Source organism: Caretta caretta, chromosome 8, assembly GCF_965140235.1.
Source record: "Caretta caretta isolate rCarCar2 chromosome 8, rCarCar1.hap1, whole genome shotgun sequence".
In the NCBI taxonomy this organism is placed as follows: domain Eukaryota; kingdom Metazoa; phylum Chordata; order Testudines; family Cheloniidae; genus Caretta; species Caretta caretta.
Genome location: NC_134213.1, coordinates 50,176,945 through 50,196,904, shown reverse-complemented (window position 1 = coordinate 50,196,904; position 19,960 = coordinate 50,176,945). Strand labels below are relative to the sequence as shown.

Below are 19,960 nucleotides of genomic sequence, written 5' to 3'. Positions count from 1 at the left end.
GACCCCGCTCCTTCAATAAGCTCCATGCAGATGAATCTCTGCTGGATTGGAGCCTCCAGGCTACGAACAGTAGATACTAGATACACATGGGGATGGTATTTTATAGCATATTGTGAAGGATAGACCATTTACTAAATCTCATTTTAGAAGTAGTTTTGGACAAAGTTCATTAATAACATTATGAGCATACAAAGTCAGATGGGAACAGTATCATTCTATTGTTGTTTGAATGATTATAAAAAGGGTCAAATTGATCAGTGTTCTTTAATTTTATTGCACTATCAGTATCTGCATACATAGATTGTGTCTGGGCCTGTGCATGCTTCTATGGTTAAATTTTCAAAATAGTTTCACTTTTAATCTCATGTTTTTAAACATTCATAACTTGCCAAATCATTCACCTTTGGGGAGAAAATTATCTACGCTTGGCTTCTGTCTGATATTTTCAGAGGGGCAGGGAAGGGAAATTTGATCAAAATCCCTTGAGCCGTTTGTGAGCTCTGGAAGAGTGAAGGGAATATACTATTCACCATTTCAAAAACATCCTAACCAGGCTTTCTTAGGTAATGTTACAAGGAAACCAGCTGAATGTGAAACTTGCACTGACCATGAGTAATGAAACATTTCCTTAAGTCTGCAGGTATGCACTGAAAAATAGCCCCAGTACATAGGTGTGGCAAGTTAAGTCCATGTTGGTCCAATCAAAGAACTTGCAAGTGTAACATCGACAGACCCTGGTTGTTGTCGGGCAAGATCGAACCAGGGACGTCTGGAGCTTAGTGCATGAGCCTCTACAGCATAAACTAAAAGCCAACTGGCTATTACTTAAGGCTGTAGAGCAGACTCATTTTCCCCCTCTCTCTTAAGTGGTCTTGGTGCCACTAGATGGGACAGAACACCACACCCAGAAGATGTGGGTGTTATCCAAGCTCTTCTGGTGAAGTCAGCAGAGCCATGTACCATGTTTAGTTATTTAGACCCCTGCAGAGGGGAAGGAAGGGAATACCACCAGCTCAGAATGCTAGCACTTTGCACCAGTGTAACGGTGCATTGCAGGGCAATAGAGGTTAGGCCTTGTCTACGTTAACAAAACGTGCGTCAGTGCAAGTGCACTGATCTGGCCTGGTCTATATAGAGACTTAGTAGGTGGCAAGCCAGGGTGTAAATCTACAGTGCTCTAGCCCACTACATACTAACTGACCACATGAAATCTGCTACCATGCCCCAAATGTTCTGTAGTGCGCTTTGACCTTTTAGTACACAGTAATAGGGCCCACATGGTCAACGCACAACAAGCTAGTTTATGTAGATTTACACCCTGGCTTGCCATGGACTAAGTCTCTGTGTAAACAAGCCCTTACACTGGTGCAAATTCCAAATGCAGGCAGGTTGTTCTAGCACAAAGTGGGACACATAGTGTAGCTTTTTGATAAATTACCCAATTAGAGTATGTAAGTCCCACTTTGGGGCAGTACAGCCCCCCACATCTCCATCGTGGGTTTGCAGTGGTGTTAACTACATCCATGCAGTTACACCAGGGCAAAATTTTTCTTAAATGTAGGCAGGCTCTTCTATGTATATATTTCAGAGAGTCACAGATTCCAAGGCCAGAAGAGACCATTGTGAATATCTAGACTGGCCTCCTGTATACCACAGGCCAGAGAACTTCTCCCGCTCCCTCCCCCCCACAATTATTTCTAGAGCAGAGCTTTTAGAAAAACAGCCCATCTTGATCTAAAAATTGTCAGTGATGGAGAAGAATTCATGATGACCCTTGGTGAATTGTTCCAGTGCAGGTCATGGAATTGCTCAAGCTATTACCCTCCAGATTTTAAGTTTTCTATTTTCTTCCAATTCCCCTCCCTTAAAAACAGCTACCCACCTCTAGGGCATTAAATATACAAAGTGTCAGCATTGTGAGAACAAGCACTCAAAAGTCACCATATTCCACAAGTTAAAGCCTCAGTTCTGCAAAGGAATCCAGACAAGTCTGCGAAGAGTCCCGGTGAAATGAGACATAAGAGCATGTCTGAATGGATCAATTTGTAGGATCAGAGCTTGAGGTTGCTGCAGTCCTATGAACTTGGCCACATTACACAGATGTAGTGCTTTCCAGTCCTTTTCCCATTGTTCAGTGTAAATCTTAAACTTCTTTTTAAAAATATTTGGTTACTATAAAATATACAGGATGTGGCCAACTCATGTTGCCGGAACAACTCTTATAATTTTAAATTTCCTGACACTTTTAGTGCTTGACCTTGCAACCTTTGCATAGTATCAATGCTAATTATTTGGGTTTTGTAGGTCCAAGTTGTCAAATGAAGATCTCTAAAATTAGATGCCTAAATCCACATTGAAGTACCTAAATAAGTGACTTGATTTTCAAAGGTTCTGGGCACCTGTCGCTAACATTAACTTTAATAGGAGCTGCAAGTGCTCAGCACCTGGGGGCGGGGGAGGAGAAAGAGTGTCACATCCTTTATTTAGGAGCATAACTTTAGACAACTAAGTTTGACAATTTATATACAAGAGACAAAAACACAAACATGTCCTATTGATACATCAAGTAGATGCCTAAAGCTCTGGTTGCAGCAAATTCTTCAAGTTACAACAAACTTTTCTCTGACTCATTCCTATTACATGCTTAGTGCCAGGAAAGGGTCATTATAATGCACTCATTTCTCTCTTCCATAACTGCTTTACAAGTGAACTAAGTGGCTCTCCTAAAATCAGGATTCTGATTGCATTTGCACAGTACCTGCTTGTACCATCCTCAGCTCTAATCAGTTCTGACACCCTCCCAAAAAAACTCTGACTATCCAAATGAATCAGTCCGTAGTGCCTCCTCCTAGTCCAGCCCTGAGCACTCAAGAGACAGCTCCTCAGTCCCAACTTGCAGCACCTTCTGCTCCTCCAGACGTGGGCCTGGAGCACCAGAAGAAAGTCAGTCACATCAAACTTCCCTGCTAGTTTGAAAGGTGCATACGCTGGGATCTGTGCAACAAACCCCTTCTGGCTGAATGGGGGTGTAGACTAGTGAGGCACACCCTTCAGCAGCCTTACTGACAAGGCTGTTTGTGATCTGAGCGTTGCCAGCTCTAAACTGAAATTTCATAGCTAGGGATGCCAAAAAATTTTCAGTGAGCCCCCCCCAATTATTGCACTAACAATCTTCATCTACAGAGCAAAAGGCAACAGAGGCCCTAAATAATCATTTAAAGTTAGTTGTGTATCAGATTTAACTGAGGGTCAGATTGGGACCCTGGCAACAAGGCCTTACAGGTGTGGAAAGCCCCCCTACTGCCCTGGACCAACTACCTGTGTTCCTAATAGCTGTGTGAGGACAGAACTTCCGCCTCCACCTCCCACAATGCATCACCAGCACAACTGAGCAGGCACAGAGGGTGGAAGTTATTTACACCTCACCAGATCCAGGGCTGATGCATGTTACTTCCCCTTCGAGTAAGAGTGAGAACCACAATGTGGCTTGTGGTCTGCTCCTCGGGCTGCACAGCTGTACACTGCCCCTTACTCAGGGCTTGAGGCAAGAAATTAGGGTCCATTTGGGCTAGACATTTTACACATACGTTAAGAGTCACGTTCAATTTATTCAGCTATGTTTTAAAGGGGAAAGACAGCCATGGCAACATTATAAACAGCTCTGCTTTTCTGTAACCAAGTAATTACAATTTAAAAAAGAAAATTGCAACCCCTGTGACAGGGTCAGGCCAGATAGCTACAGGAGAGTGATAGAAGGTAGATATTAGCCCCAGATTAAGCAGATCCCTTTTCCCTGAGTAAGATAATGGGCGGTTCCAGAACAATCCGGAAGTTGCTGGAACCAATTAAGGCAAGCTAATTAGGACATCTGGAGCCAATTAAGAAGCTACCAGAATCAATTAGGACAGGCAGGCTAATCAGGGCATCTGGTTTTAAAAAGGACCTCACTTCAGTTAGTGAGGTGTATGCGAGGAGCTAGGAGCTAGAGGTGCACAAGAAGCTGAGAGTGAGTAGGTGTGCTGCTGGAGGACTGTGAAGTACAAGCATTATCAGACATCAGGATGAAGGTCCTCTTAGGGATGGCGGAGAACCCAGGCCTGCCCTCTGCTCTGGGTTCCAGCCCAGGGCCCTATGGATTGCTGCTGTCTATAGTGTCTCCTGTGACAGCTACAATGCCCTGGGCTACTTCCATGTGGCCTCCTCCCAACACCTTCTTTGTCCTCACCGCCGGACCTTCCACCATCTGGCCTGACCCTGTCACACCCCCTTAAAACTTTCAAGACAGTAAATATAAAGCGTCTTGATGCAGGAATTAAAATATACATCCTGTTTTGTCTAAAATTACTTTTCTTGTGGAGTAGAGTATTATGGGAGTCTGACTTCCCGTTTATGGATAAATGGCACTATAGCTTCACACACACACAGAATATCCAGACAAAAACAAGATATTCTGTTTGTTTGATTACTATTTTTTTTTTCAGTTCCACAAGGATAAAGTCAATAGGGAAATACAATCAGTTCTAAAAATTATTTACAGGAGCCTCTGGGGGGTGGGAGAAGGGGATGAGTGTTGGGATTTTAATATTTTAAACAAGAGGCTCTCACATTTTCCCCCGTGATGCCCCTGTGCAGGAGGGTGGGAATCTAGGCACTCCAGGGAGACAGTGTTGTCTAATAGATAGGGCACTGGTCTAAGCCTCAGGAGACATGGGTTCTATTCCCATCTGACCCACTGGTGTGCTGGATGACCTTGGACAAGTCATGTCACTTTTCCGTGCCTCAGTTTGCCTATCTGTAAAATGGGGATGTTGAGACGACTCCTTTGTGAAGCACTTTGAGATCCACGGACAAAAAGTGCTATATACGAGCTAGGTATCATCATTCATTCGTTTTCCTACTTAAATAAAAAAGGCTCTTTAACAATAATCAAGGAGAGAGGCACCAAAATTGACTGAAGCAACATTTTGCTGCAAGTGTTCATTCCCTATTGTAGCTTATTAATGTTATTTATTGTTTCCATTACAGTAGCCCTAGAGGTCCCAACTGAGATCACAGCCCCATTGTGTTCAGCCCTGTACAATCACAATGTACTGAGGGAGTCTCTTCCTCTAGATTTTGGCCCACTGAATTAAATCCAGCTCCAGCCATTTAGGCCTTCACCCTGAAGCAATGGGTCTTGGGTGCACGCCTACAGTTAGGCCTGTAAAGGGTGCACCAGAATCCACAGATGTACCTTGGGTCTATGCCAGACAGGTACGTAAATCCAGATCTGGTTTTTCCATCACTAGGGGCTACTCCCACCATCCATCCCCAGTAGCACAGAAATCTAGGGTGGGATCTTTGCCCAGTTCCAAGTGAGCAAACAGACAGAAGGCAGTTTTGTCTACAACTGCCAGAGGGAAATTCCAGGCTGGATATTTTTGCCCTCCCTTCCTCAACACCCCATATATGGTAGTTTTCCTCTATAGTCTCCTTCTTACCTTGGGTGAGGTGTGGGCTGTGATGGAGTGGGCTGTGTACACACGTGTGCCAGTATGTATGGCACATGCGGGGCATAGTGTGCACATGTGTGAGGAGGCATGCAGTATGCAGGTTTTGGCCAGTTTAGTCCCCTCTATAGAACCTAGTAACTGGGGTTGCCCTGTTGTGATCCATCTGGCTTTTGCCACTAACCCATAGGCGTTGGAAGGCAAGTGGGGACAGTGCATGCCCTGCAGGGACACATGGACAGATACAGGTGTCTAGCTCCTCTCAGTTAGCTTTGCCAGCCGTTCCAGTTGCGACACACTGCCTTGGTGCTAGAGGGAAACCCTCCCCCAAGCTCTTTGGGGCTGACGCAGCTCCACTTTACCACCACCCTGCATTGCCAGGCTGTGACACTTCCCTCCCGATGGGAGGGTCCCACAGTAAGACGCAAACATCAGGCATGAAAGTTTGTCCCAAAGGCTGCCCTCGGCCGGATCGTGTCACAGTAAAAGCTCCTCATGGCTGGAATGCAGGGAGGAGGAGGAGTGGTGGCTGGGATGGTGTAATCTGTCTGACTATAGCCTCCTTAGCAACAGTCACTCCACTTGGCAACCCTCGAGGCTGGAAACCGGGGGAGTAGTTGGACACCAGCCTGTTTGCCTTCTTTTTTCAAATCCTGCTCTACCCATTGCATACTGTTTAACCCCTAGTTGATGTGCTGTGATGCTGTCCACACGCTATACACCACTTCCTGCAGCGTAAAGGATCCAGCCCCACTGTGACAAGGGGCTATGGTCATTGTCTGTGGACAAATGAAGGCCATTTGTGTATTTGTCAGCTAGTCAGTCCACCCAGCCACAGGTGCCCACAGACACTCTGTCTGCTTGGCTAGGGTACATGGGGTGACATGTTGATTTGGGAAATGCTGCTCCTGAAAGCTTCCAGAAGTGACATCGCTAAGTGAGCCAATCACATTGTGCAAGGCCGTGATGCACTTGCTCCTGGAGGCAATAATAGCTTTCTGTGTGCCAAGGTGTAGCAGTAGGTCAGGTGGCCTCATACTTCTACAGAGCCTAAAGAGAGTGTTTTCAGTGTAGCCTGTCTTAAAACATTAATGAATTAAGCCTCATGATCCTCTTGTGGGGTAGAGAAGTAGCGCTATCCCCATGTTACAGGTTGGAAACTGAGGCACAGAGCAAGTAAGTGACTTGTCTAAGGTCACAGAGCACTCAGTGGCAGAGGTGGGGACAGAACCCAGATCTCGTGGCTGCCAGATCATTCTCCCCAAAATCTTCTCCCCCCTAATTTTCTGGCCTTTCTGCTTGCAACCCCAGCCACATCCAGGCATTGCAGAGTCACGTGCAAATAAAGACATGTAGTTCAAACATGAATGTGCTTAGCAAAGTTATGATGTCCTTCACCACATGCAGATTGGGTTTGGGTTGGCATCACATAATATACCTGCTCTCAGGGACCACTCAAAATGCAAGCAATTAGGGTCAGGAGTGTGCAAACGCCCTTCCACCCATGCTGTCTTGTGCCACGGCATGGGTTTTCCTCCTGCTGCTGCCTGTGAAATACACAGACAGAGGGCACCACCTCAGAGAGCCAACTCTGCACCAGAACAGTGACATGGGGCTTGGGGCCAGGATTCAGTGTCAATGATATTCAGCCAGGGCCAAAGCATCACAGAGCATTTGGGTTTGTATGCAGTTAAAGGGGGTAGCTTGCCTAAGTTGACATGGGTCATGAGAAGGCCAGAATCAAGGGCCACTACCCAGAAGAATTAATGCCCATCACAGACTCTAGCCTTATACTGATATAAATTATAACCAACTGCTCCAGGTGAATGCTTCCTGTCCTTTTTAGGGCCTTAGGAGTTACACTGTTTGAGGGGGATAGGTCATCAAAAGAGCAGCCTGGTTGTCCATTGGGTGCTGAGTAGAGCTGGCTGCAGTTTTTCCATGCAGAATTTTTTACACACACACACACACCATTTTAAATGAAAAAAATAGTGTTTTGTCAAAGCAGAAATGTTTGCTGGAACTGTCCATTTCTGATTAAATGCGGGTGGGGGATGCTGAAATACTCAAACTGTTTCAGTTTTCAGGGTTTTTTTTCTGTTTTCAGCAACCAGAACCTGAAGATTTCAGCCAAAATTAACATTTTAAAAAAAAAATTGGCTCCACATGTTCAAGTCATCAAAAACCAAAACTTTTTGAAATGCTTCTGTTTTGGCTGCTGAAAATGGATTTAAAAAACAACAATATGCCACCCAAAAAAATATGTAGAAAATTTAGATGAAAAGGATAAAAAGTTTGTTTCATCATAATCTGTTTTCATTGTTTAAAAAAAATCAAAACAATTTCTCATGCAGCTGTAATGCTGCAGTGTTCTGAAAATCCAGCTGCTCCCACTGGGATACTAACAGCTAAGTGCTGAGCGCTTTGGCAAAATCTGTCCCTTGTTTTGGTGTTTAAATAAGACCTGAGCTCTTTTGAAAATCTAGCTTCCTCAGTGGGTGCTGAGCCCTTGAGAATTTGTCTCTTGGTTTTCTGTGATTCAGCAAAGAGACATGACCAGGAATGCATCATGGATCTGGATTCCAGACAGTGTTTAATTTCCCAGGGGCAGAATTTCTAATAGCAGACTTCTTCATTCTCTTTCAGGCCACGTTAACGCACCATGCCTGCTGCGGTAGTGCAAAATGGCAGGTCTGACTTGGTGGAGAGTAGGATGTCACTGCGGGCGGAGGGTAGCAAAGGACTTACCAGGGTGCACTCATGGCCCAAACTGCAGTGGACAGCCCTATTTTAGGCTGACAAAGATGCTCTGTGACAGATTAACACCTCCCGCAAGGGTGTCACACCCTCCCTGTGGCCAGACAGGTCAATGAAAGACTGGATCATACATCAAGAAGGGAGACCATACATGTTGAGTTACTGTTTAGAAAAACAACAGAGCCCAGGCTTTGCTGTTCATTAAAACAGAGGATGTGACTGCAAATCCAGAGCCCTGGGCAAGTAGCAGCATCCATCCACTAATGAGATGTACTGGCCCACTGGCCAGATGTACTAGCCAGCACCACAGACACGAGCGAGAGGGTAAAACCTTGGGTATCGTTGCTTGTGAGAGATACAGAAAGGGTCAGACAGCAATAAATGCCGCCCACAACAGGAAAACAGCAATACAAACATGGGTCCTTTAATAAACTAGGGTCCCTGGTGATTCCCAAAACAAACACCACAGCAGAGATCTCCCATAATTTAATAGTTGTAGAACACAAGTGGAGTCGAGATAACCAGGTTCTGTCTCTACCAGAGACAGTGTGTGAGCAAGGTCTGATTGTCAGAGGAGGATTGCAAGTACAACCTCCACGGAAACCTGCCAAGTTAAGTGTGGGTGTGTTTAAGGCATCCATGGTTGAAAGATATGGACCTGCTCCTCTCTGCCTCTGTTTCCCCTCTCTATAAAACAGGTATTCCAATAACTCACCCTGCCTCCCAGAGAGGCTGTGGGACTTGAGTTGTTAATGCAGGCCAAGACCTTTAATAAATAACAATACTTAGCTTTCATATAGCGATTCTTCAGCCAAAGCTCTCAAAGCACTTTCTAACCCTTGAGTGGAAAACACTAGGTAAGCACAAGTTTCGATTTATTAGCCCCCAAGTCATCTGCCAGTTCTCCTAGCAGGTATCTGACCACAATCTCATCATCATCCTTAACCTGGTCACGTCTGTGGGGAGTCAAAGCCTCCCAAAGTACCGCCCTTTCAGACAGCTCAAACCCATAAGGCAGGGGTTCTCAAACTTTTTTTGCTGGGACGCTCTTTAAAAAAATATTTAAAGCTGTGACAACCCACCCCCATCCCATGCTACCCTTACTTCTGCACTGCTGCTGCAACGGGGTGCCTCGCCTCCCCCCCACCCAATAGTGTTATGACCCCCTTTTGAGTCAGGACCCCCCATTTGAGAAACACTCCCATAAGGGCACCACCTCATGCAGCCCCTCAAAGGGCTTTGTTAGGTCTCTGGGGAGGCCGAGTGTGAACCCAAGAGGCGGAGCCAGCCCTCTGACCTTGCCCCTAGAAAAGGTATGCTTTTTTGAGGGAACCCGCAGGTCAGCAGTACCTCGCACTCTCCCCCAGGGAAGGAAACCTTACACGAGGCCACAAAAATGCTGCTCCTTCCCCTCCACAACCCCACCCACTTCTTGCAACAATTGCAAGGTGAGTCACAGCAGCTGCATCATCTGTCAGGCTCTGCACTGGGTCAAAGAGATGTGCTCACCCCACCACATTTTCTGACACTCTTCTTCAAGTGACTTGAGCCTGAGTGAAAGGTGCCTCTCCGATACTCCTGGAGACTGAGATCCTCTGTTAATGTAGCCACAAGGGCGTGCTTCTCCCACCTACCTACCTCCAAGCATACTCCAACACCACTAAGGTCCATAGAAAGACTCCCACTGATTTCAGTGGGCATTAGATCAGGCCATGTGCACCTCAGGCCATGACCTGCTGGGATCATCTTGAGTTGGGAAGAGAATCGAGTCTACAACTCATCTCCTGACCTCTCTGCTGAGTCTGTCCACCATATAGGGGCTGTGACCCAGACACTTAACCACCATGGCTAGGTAGATGTTACTACCCTCCCTCAGACAGCCAAACAGGCATCAGTCAGTATCAATGTTCAGTCACCACCAATCTAGACCTGAACCAGTGACCTGGTGATTAAAGGCTTTGTACCCCATCCAAGCCCACCAGGAGCCCAGCTACTGTCTGTCAGCTCTAATCTGAGCAGCCTTCCATAGAGCTGGCTACCTGCCAAGTTAGACCAAGTAGGACAGCACTAAACTAGCAGCAGGACAAGGGGTAATAAAAAATAAAATAAACCCCACAATTCCCTAGGCATATTGGGGGATGGGACCATATTTACCCCTCCCTCCCCACACACACACACACAACCATTCACACATACTGAGCAAATGCACCTCTGATTGAGAATCACTGGTCTATGTCCCCGTGGGGGTACACAGAGGTCTTCCAGGGGATACATCAACTCATCTAGATATTTGCCTAGTTTTACAACAAGCTACATAAAAAGCCATAGTGAAGTCAGTACAAGCTAAAGTTTCATACAATGACTTGTTTATACTGCTCTATATACTATACACTGAAATGTAAGTACACTTTATTCCATTTGATTTATTTTATAATTATATGGTAAAAATGAGAAAGTAAGCAATTTTTCAGCAATAGTTTGCTGTGACTTGATTAAGGACTTTGAACTGGTTAAAAGACAGGGAACAAAGGGTAGGAATAAATGGTAAATTTTCAGAATGGAGAGGGATAACTAGTGGTGTTCCCCAAGGGTCAGTCCTAGGACCAATCCTATTCAACTTATTCATAAATGATCTGGAGAAAGGGGTAAACAGTGAGGTGGCAAAGTTTGCAGATGCTACTAAACTGCTCAAGATCGTTAAGACCAAAGCAGACTGTGAAGAACTTCAAACAGATCTCACAAAACTAAGTGATTGGGCAACAAAATGGCAAATGAAATTTAATGTGGATAAATGCAAAGTAATGCACATTGGAAAAAACCACCCCAACTATACATGCAATATGATGGGGGCTAATTTAGCTACAACTAATCAGGAGAAAGATCTTGGAGTCATCATGGATAGTTCTCTGAAGACGTCCATGCAGTGTGCAGCAGCAGTCAAAAAAGCAAACAGGATGTTAGGAATCATTAAAAAAGGGATAGAGAATAAGACAGAGAATATCTTATTGCCCTTATATAAATCCATGGTACGCCCACATCTTGAATACTGCGTACAGATGTGGTCCTCTCATCTCAAAAAAGATATGCTGGCATTAGAAAAGGTTCAGAAAAGGGCAACTAAAATGTTTAGGGGTTTGGAATGGGTCCCATATGAGGAGAGATTAAAGAGGCTAGGACTTTTCAGCTTGGAAAAGAGGAGACTAAGGAGGGATATGATAGAGGTATATAAAATCATGAGTGGTGTGGAGAAAGTGAATAAAAAAAAGTTATTTACTTGTTCCCATAATATAAGAACTAAGGGCCACCCAGTGAAATTAATGGGTAGCAGGTTTAAAAGGAAGTTCTTCTTCACTCAGCGCACAGTCAACCTGTGGAACTCCTTGCCTGAGGAGGTTGTGAAGGCTAGGACTAGAACAGGGTTTAAAAGAGAACTGGATAAATTCATGGAGGTTAAGTCCATTAATGGTTATTAGCCAAGATGGGTGAGGAATGGTGTCCCTAGCCTCAGTTTGTCAGAGGGTGGAGATGGATGGCAGGAGAGAGATCACTTGATCATTACCCGTTAGGTTCACTCCCTCTGGGGCACCTGGCATTGGCCAATGTCAGTAGACAGGATACTGGGCTGGATCGACCATTGGTCTGACCCAGTATGGCCATTCTTATGTGACACTTTTCTATTTTTATGTCTAATTTTGTCAGCAAGTAGTTTTTAAACGAGGTGTAACTTGGGGGTACATAAGACAAATCAGACTCCAGGAAGGGATACAGTAGTCTGGAAAGGTTGAGAGACACTGAAATAGATGGTGATTTTCTGGTTTGGCCACCAAACCAAAAATCACACGCAAAAATTCAGTTAGTTTTGAACCAAACTTGACTTTTTTTTGTTTCTCTCACTGAAACAAAAACACATTTTGTTCGGATCAAATGAAACTATTAAAATGTTTATTCGAATTGACATTTTCGGAACAAAAATGTTGAAACACTTTTTTTTTTTTAAATGAAAAGTTGAAACTAAATGTTTTAACATTTCCCGCAGAAAAAATTTCAGGTGTTTTTTCAGCCAAAGCTATTCACTTAATTCAACTCAAATTTGTTAAGCGTTCCCTGGAAAAATGCATTTTTCAGTGAATAGTAAATTCACTCCCAAAAAATAAGTCCAGCTTAACTGCTGGGACCTCGGGAACTAATCAGGGTGAAGACACAATCTCTGTGGAATCACTTGAAAGCAGGCCTTGTGGATTCCTTGACAACTTGGCCATCACCCATACAAAACATGATGGTAATGACTAAGAGGTAAGAGTTGGACCAGGAGAGGCAGGAGCAATGCAGCACATTGACAAGGGGGAAAGTGGTCTGGGCCGCTGCCAAGAATGCAGTGCTTTGCTGGTTACGTGCACAGCTACGGGAATGCCATTGTTACGTCAGCCTCTGTTGAAACTTGTATAGTGGATAATGGTTCACCTCCCACAAGAAACCTCGACTGTGAGAAACACTTGGTTAAAAAAACAAAACGGAGGGCTGCAGGTGGCTCGGGGAACAAGCAAGGGGCTACAGAGCCTTTAACTTCAGAGTCACAAGTTGAAATCTAGCGCTGGTCTGCATAGTCTGAGCAACGTTGCTATCTAAATGCTGTAGGTGTGTGCGCGTGTACACTACAATCTGATTGGTGATTGCAACTCAGGGAGGCAAACCTGGGCTAGGTTTACCCACACTAGAATGGCTAAAAAAATAGCAGTATGGATGCTGTGCAAGCCTGCTGGAACCCTGGGGGGGGCGTACTTACATTGCTTGCCTGTGTTACCACTTCCATGCTGCTGTTTTTAGCTGCCTTTCTACCTATCCTGCAATCACACCTTGGACTGCCGCACAAACGTACTGTGTGGTAGTCAGTATGCTGGAGGGGGCAGCCCACTTTCTGGTCCTCATTACGGAAGCCACCCTCACAGTCTCAGCCCAGAGGTGAACTGTCAAGTGCACTCTGTAGGCAGTACTCAAAGCTCACCACAAGCACCTGTCATGGCTAACCAGGGTTGAGGCATTGTGGGAAGACTAGAGACTCCCAGCTAAAGCCTCACCAACTTCTACCCCAAGTGCAAGGCACACTTCCTTGACCTGCCTTCTCCAGCCTCAAACACAGAGCTGCATGTACTTTAAAAAAAAAAAAAAAAAAAAAAAACCCAAACACACCTACCAAAACAAACACTGCACCAAACATACAGTTCTCTGCTGGGGAAAGGAGGAGAAAGAAAGAATGACCCACACACAACAAACAGGAGTCATGTCATGTCATGTAATGACTGACTGGAAGGTGCTCAGACACTACCGTGTTGAGGGCAGCATAGGAACCTGAACAGAATAGAACTAGCACCTTGCATTAAATTTCCTTTGCAAGAGATCATTGTAAAAGCAAGTGAAGAATCAGTTTGAAAGTGTCCCTCCACATCTGCATTATTTACCATCGCTCCACCATTTCAGTTTGTTTTTCCAGCCACGGACAAATGCTACCCCTTTTCTTAGGGGCAGTGGCCCATACAGACATACAACCCAGTAGTCAAGGTAGGAATGAACAAGCCTCAAAAGGTTTCAAGAGTCAGTCCAGATAAAGCACTCACACATTTGGATAAGTTACAGAGTAGCAGCCGTGTTAGTCTGTATCCGCAAAAAGAAAAGGAGTACTTGTGGCACCTTAGAGACTAACAAATTTATTTGAGCATAAGCTTTCGTGAGCTACAGCTCACTTCATCGGCTGCATTCAGTGGAAAATACAGTGGGGAGATTTATATACACAGAGAACATGAAACAATGGGTGTTACCATACACACTGTAACAAGAGTGATCAGGTAAGGTGAGCTATTACCAGCAGGAGACGGGGGTGGGGGGGGGGACCTTTTGTAGTGATAATCAAGGTGGGCCATTTCCAGCAGTTGACAAGAACATCTAAGGAACAGTGGGCGGGGGGGAGGGGGGGAATAAACATGGGGAAATAAATAGTTTTACTTTGTGTAATGACCCATTCACTCCCAGTCTTTATTCAAGCCTAAGTTAATTGTATCCAGTTTGCAAATTAATTCCAATTCAGCAGTCTCTTCTTGGAATCTGGTTTTGAAGTTTTTTTGTTGAAGAATTGCCACTTTTAGATCTGTAATCGAGTGACCAAAGAGATTGAAGAGTTCCCCGACTGGTTTTTGAATGTTATAATTCTTGACGTCCGATTTGTGTCCATTTATTCTTTTATGTAGAGACTGTCCAGTTTGGCCAATGTACATGGCAGAGGGGCGTTGCTGGCACATGATGGCATATATCACATTGATAGATGTGCAGGTGAACGAGCCTCTGATAGTGTGGCTGATGTGATTAGGCCCTATGATGGTGTCCCCTGAATAGATATGTGGGCACAGTTGGCAACAGGCTTTGTTGCAAGGATAGGTTCCTGGGTTAGTGGTTCTGTTGTGTGGTGTGTGGTTGCTGGTGAGTATTTGCTTCAGGTTGGGGGGCTGTCTGTAAGCAAAGACTGGCCTGTCTCCCAAGATCTGTGAGAGTGATGGGTTGTCCTTCAGAATAGGTTGTAGATCCTTGATGATGCGTTGGAGAGGTTTTAGTTGGGAGCTGAAGGTGATTTTCTTTGTTGGGCCTGTCCTGTAGTATGTAACTTCTGGGTACTCTTCTGGCTCTGTCAATCTGTTTCTTCACTTCAGCAGGTGGGTATTGTAGTTGTAAGAATGCTTGATAGAGACCTTATAGGTGTTTGTCTCTGTCTGAGGGGTTGGAGCAAATGTGGTTGTATCGCAGAGCTTGGCTGGAGACGATGGATCGTGTGGTGTGGTCAGGGTGAAAGCTGGAGGCATGTAGGTAGGCATAGTGGTCAGTAGGTTTCCAGTATAGGGTGGTGTTTATGTGACCATCCCTTATTAGCACCATAGTGTCCAGGAAGTGGATCTCTTGTGTGGACTGGTCCAGGCTGAAGGTGGAATGGAAATTGTTGAAATCATGGTGGAATTCCTCAAGGGCTTCTTTTCCATGGGTCCAGATGATGAAGATGTCATCAATGTAGCGCAAGTAAAGTAGGGGCATTAGGGGACGAGAGCTGAGGAAGCGTTGTTCTTAGTCAGCCATAAAAATGTTGGCATACTGTGGGGCCATGCAGGTACCCATAGCAGTGCCACTGATTTGAAGGTATACTTTGTCCCTAAATGTGAAATAGTTATGGGTGGGGACAAAGTCACAAAGTTCAGCCACCAGGTTTGCTGTGACATTATCGGGGGTACTGTTCCTGAAGGCTTGTAGTCCATCTTTGTGTGGAATGTTGGTGTAGAGGGCTTCTATATCCATAGTGGCCAGGATGGTGTTTTCAGGAGGATTATCGATGGATTGTAGTTTCCTCAGGAAGTCAGTGGTGTCTCAAAGATAGCTGGGAGTGCTGGTGGCGTAGGGCCTGAGGAGGGACTCTACATAGCCAGACAATCCTGCTGTCAGTTATCCAAATGACATTCTATCTTAATCCTCTCCAAGAAGGAAACCTCATGAGACCAGCCTCTCACATGTATTTCACTGCTTCTGGTCTCCAGGGGAACCCAGAAGCACAGAGCTGTGTGACAAGGAAAACTGGGGTGAAAAATGTTATTTGAACTATTCTGAACTTATTAGATGTTCTAATTAATTCTTATTAGAGCTGAACCCATAACAAAAGCCCAGACCCAAACATTCCCCAAACTCTGGAAATGCCCATATACAAATGTAGTGTCTCGAGTGCTTATTGTATTCAAAGCAGTACATCCACCTGCGGCTCGGATCCTATGCTCCCATGCCAGAGGTGGGAGTTTGATGCCGGACTCTGGTCCCATTTGCCCTGGCCCAGAAGGGGTCTGGGAATATGGTGCTTTCAGTCCATAGGAGGAGGAGGGGATCCATGGGCATTACTATGCAGAAGTCCTGTCATTCAGCAGAAGAGTGAGAATGGCCTAGGCAGTGTAAGCCAGCCCCCTCAGAACTCAAGCCCTTCGGGGAACTCGGTAGTTTTAGGAAGACAGCTAGTGTTGGGTTTACACCATTGCTGCAGCCAGTGAGGAATCCTTTGGGACCCTAGACACAGCAGGTTTGCTGGAGGCTCTTCAGCACTGCTGGGCAGAAGGTCTGCATGATTCAGCCCACAGACCAAGCGTCCCAAACCATTGCCCTTTCGGGAGCTGCAGACTCATCTCTGCAGCTGGCTGAGCGCTCACCAGGCTGGCAGGCCCCATGGGCAGCGTTCAAGCTTTGTTGATCAAACGTGGATTTCAGGGCAGCCTCCTGATTTCCTGTTGTTTCCTCTGTCTTCACAGGCACTGACCGGAGCTGCTGCTGGGTTCCATTTGCCTTCCCTCAGGGCTGAAAGCCCAGCAAGGGGACCGCACCAGCCACAGGTGGGGAGAACAGGTGCCCAGCCAGCCAACTGCAATGGAGCAGGTCAGCTCCTTCTTTGACTCACTCTGGAATCTCATTCACACCAAGCACCAGGAAGGCATCTTCAACACCGTCTGCCTGGCAGTGCTGTTGGGGCTGCCCGTCCTTGTCCTCCTCGTCCTCCTCGTCATCTGCTGTCACTGCTGCTTCTGTAGACAGCAGACCAAAGGCAGCATCAACAGCAGCAGCAGCAATGGGCAGGTCCCAGCAGAGAGGAACAAAAAGAGGAAAAAGAAGGGTGAAGAGGACCTGTGGATCTCGGCTCAGCCCAAGCTCCTCCTGCTGGACAAGACACCATCGCTGCCTGTCTAGTCGGAGGGACGGAGCCAAGACCCTCCTCCCCAGGGAGCCCTTCTGGCCACGTGCTGCAAGGAGATGTTGTGATGGCTCCGTCTCTTTTGATAATGACTTTAAAACCAGGACTTTCAGGACAAGCCAGAAACTAGTGAGAGCACGGAGACATCACGAGAAGGCACGCAGTCCAGCATATCTTTACATGCACACCCAGAACTGGACTAGGCAGCTTGCTCCAGGACACACACATCCATGTGCACAAGGACGTGCATGCGCTCACATGTACAAGCATTCACGCAGCTATGAGCACATGGATATTCACCTTCATGTGCACAACATACCTGCACTCCCATGCAAATGAACCCAATGTCACGTGCACAAAGCCATGCGTGCCCAGGGATGTGCACCCCGACAGGCACATGAACATACATGTACACAAGAACATATACGCATGCACTTGAAAACTAACCCACCCTGGCACTCCTCTGCACACACACGGGCTCTTGCTCCTGCACAGACATGAACACATGGTTACAGCACAATGAAAAGGGTTTTCCTTCACACCCTGGCAAGCTATTGCTTCACAACTCCTGAAGACACAGGTATCCAGCCCACTGCTGGAGCTTCCCATGGGGCTTCCTAACCCAGCCCTGCCTTACAGGCCAAAAGACGCTCCCCCAAGGCAGCAAAGCAGCCACCCCTATTGCTGGCAGCCACCCCCATAACAGAGGATGGCAAGAACAGATCAAAAGTGGCACAGTAAGAGACTGAAACCTTTGCACTGGCACTATAAAGCCCGTCTAAGACTGGCCTTGGTACAGACTGGTCCTTTGGCAGCTTGTTCTGCTGCAGAGAAGGTGGCTTCATTTCTATACAGCAGCGAGAGAGAAGACTCCAGCTAATTCTGCACAGAAGCTTGGCTCCAGCATTAGAGTTATTTATTTAATGACTACTAGAAAGGGTTCATTCATGGAACCCATGTATACTAGTCGGGCCCCGGAACATTGACTCCATGCAATAACTTAGGCCATGCACCCCCCCGGCACGCTAGACACACACGCAGGCAGAGCCACACTCCCACAGACACACAGGCATGCCCATGTAGCACACCCAGACAGTGGTACACACAAATGGGCACACACAGGGAGTAGCTCCTGCCATCCAGCTGTGCCGCTGGTCCAGGGAGCACTGCAAGGGCAGCTGGCTCTGGAATACAGCACGAAGACATAGAAGGGAGCCTGAAATCCAGATACACTTCGTACCTCCTGCCCCATCCCGCCCCAAGAGACATTGTCCCAGACAGAACCCCCCACAGTCAGCAGGCCACAGTCATCTGTGCCCCCTGCTCCACCTCTGACCCCAACCATGCCCTCTTTGACTGCAGTCTATTTCCCAGGGGTCCTGCCTGACTCCTCCCCGTGCATGCACTATTATCATCAAGGTTTATTTAAGTCACATTTACATGGTTTGCAAATAAACAGAGTGGGTGGATGCCATCATCTTTCCAACAAGCCAGTGCAAGAGACAAATATTTTTGCTCTAAAGGCTCTGCTGGGAACATTCTGCTTTAGTTTATTTTTAGCCTCCAGAGCAGACTACCCAGACAGTTCAGGGAAGCACACAAACCCATCCGGATCAGCCCTGGTGGAGCATGCCAAATGGTACAGCCTCCAGCATGGCAGACTCCTGTGTGGTGACCTCATCTGCAGCAGGGTGTCTCACCCACCCTCCACTAGAAGAGCTCTCTGACTCTAGGATACCCTTCTGCTAGGGTAAGCAGGCAGCAGGGCGAGCTGGCTGGGGCTTACAGAATCAGCCACTTCTGCTGTGCCATCAAAGTGCAGCCCAATTTGTCCGACTTTGTGACATCACTTCATGGGGTTTGGCCCTCACTCAACTGTGTTGTTCGGAGCCTCAACCCCAGACGACTCCTCACCCATGCCTTTAAGTAGATGCCTTTCAGCTCCTTCATTCACTTCATCTCCATTAAAAAAAAAAAAAAATACACAGGGACCCCCCAATTTCAAGGCTGAGAGGCAACAAATAAGAGTCAGATTTTAGCTTAAACAGCCTTAAGGGAAACCTGATCCTAGATACCAACTCTCCCTGAACATCTCTGGCCCAGCTTCTGCTCTGGGATATTTGATTATAAAATTACATCATTTGGGAAACAGAGAGAGAAATAATCTCTCTCTCCCTCTCTCACACACAAAACTAGAGCTAGAGGAAAACATAACTGGGGGTACAAGCACTTACTGGCTGGCAGAGAGGAAAATATAGCTAGTTGTGACATGGCTACCTTTGGGCTACAGCTGTTTTGCTCTGCCATAGTTAAAAGACCCAGAAAGGCATCCCGGAAAAATGCTTCCTATGGGGGCCCTCAACCCTGTCAGGACCAGAGAGTCAAAAGAAAGGGCCGTGTCTGCATATAGGAACTCTACTACGGGCCCAAACCATTAAATCCAAACATGCCCAAACTTTGGGGAAGTTCAACTTTATAGCCCTGAGCCATCTCTTTAATGGACTGAACCCACCAGCCCAGAACTCCAGCTCCTGATGACTTGGCCCCATCTCTATCCACTACATACAGTCAAAAGAGCAAAGCTCAGGAAGCTACCTTGTATGAGAGCCATCCTCTTGGCCAATACCAGGGATCGAACCAGCACTTCCAGAACTGAAAGTGAGAGCGTCTGTAGCTTGAGCTGCTGAATACCCCATCCTCTATGGGTCTGTGTGACACATGCTAACCAGTAGGTTCCATCTGCACAGCCAACAACAAAGCAGTGTCTGATGCACGTTCAGTACACCCTGGTAAGGCCCACCTGGGCTCAGGTTCCTACAGCTAGCTCTGCCACTGTGGAGAATAGCCTCTGCCTTGCAGACAGTTCTTCATGTGCATGCATCTGGATTTCAGCATCGGCCTCTTCTGCACAGTTCATGCTCAAGAAAAATTTTTAAAATAAAACTTTTTTTTTTTCAAA

At 46.3% G+C, this 19,960-nt stretch overlaps 1 protein-coding gene across 1 annotated transcript in view; it reads left to right on the top strand.

Annotated features, from left to right (window-relative positions):
• KIAA0040 (KIAA0040 ortholog) overlaps nucleotides 1–19,960 on the top strand; it is a 24,279-nt gene extending 4,319 nt beyond the window's left edge. The window contains exon 2 of the mRNA XM_048861929.2: nucleotides 16,565–19,960. Coding sequence (XP_048717886.2) covers nucleotides 16,680–16,997 — 318 coding nt within the window. The 5' untranslated portion in view covers nucleotides 16,565–16,679 and the 3' untranslated portion in view covers nucleotides 16,998–19,960. The remainder of the gene's footprint in view (nucleotides 1–16,564) is intronic.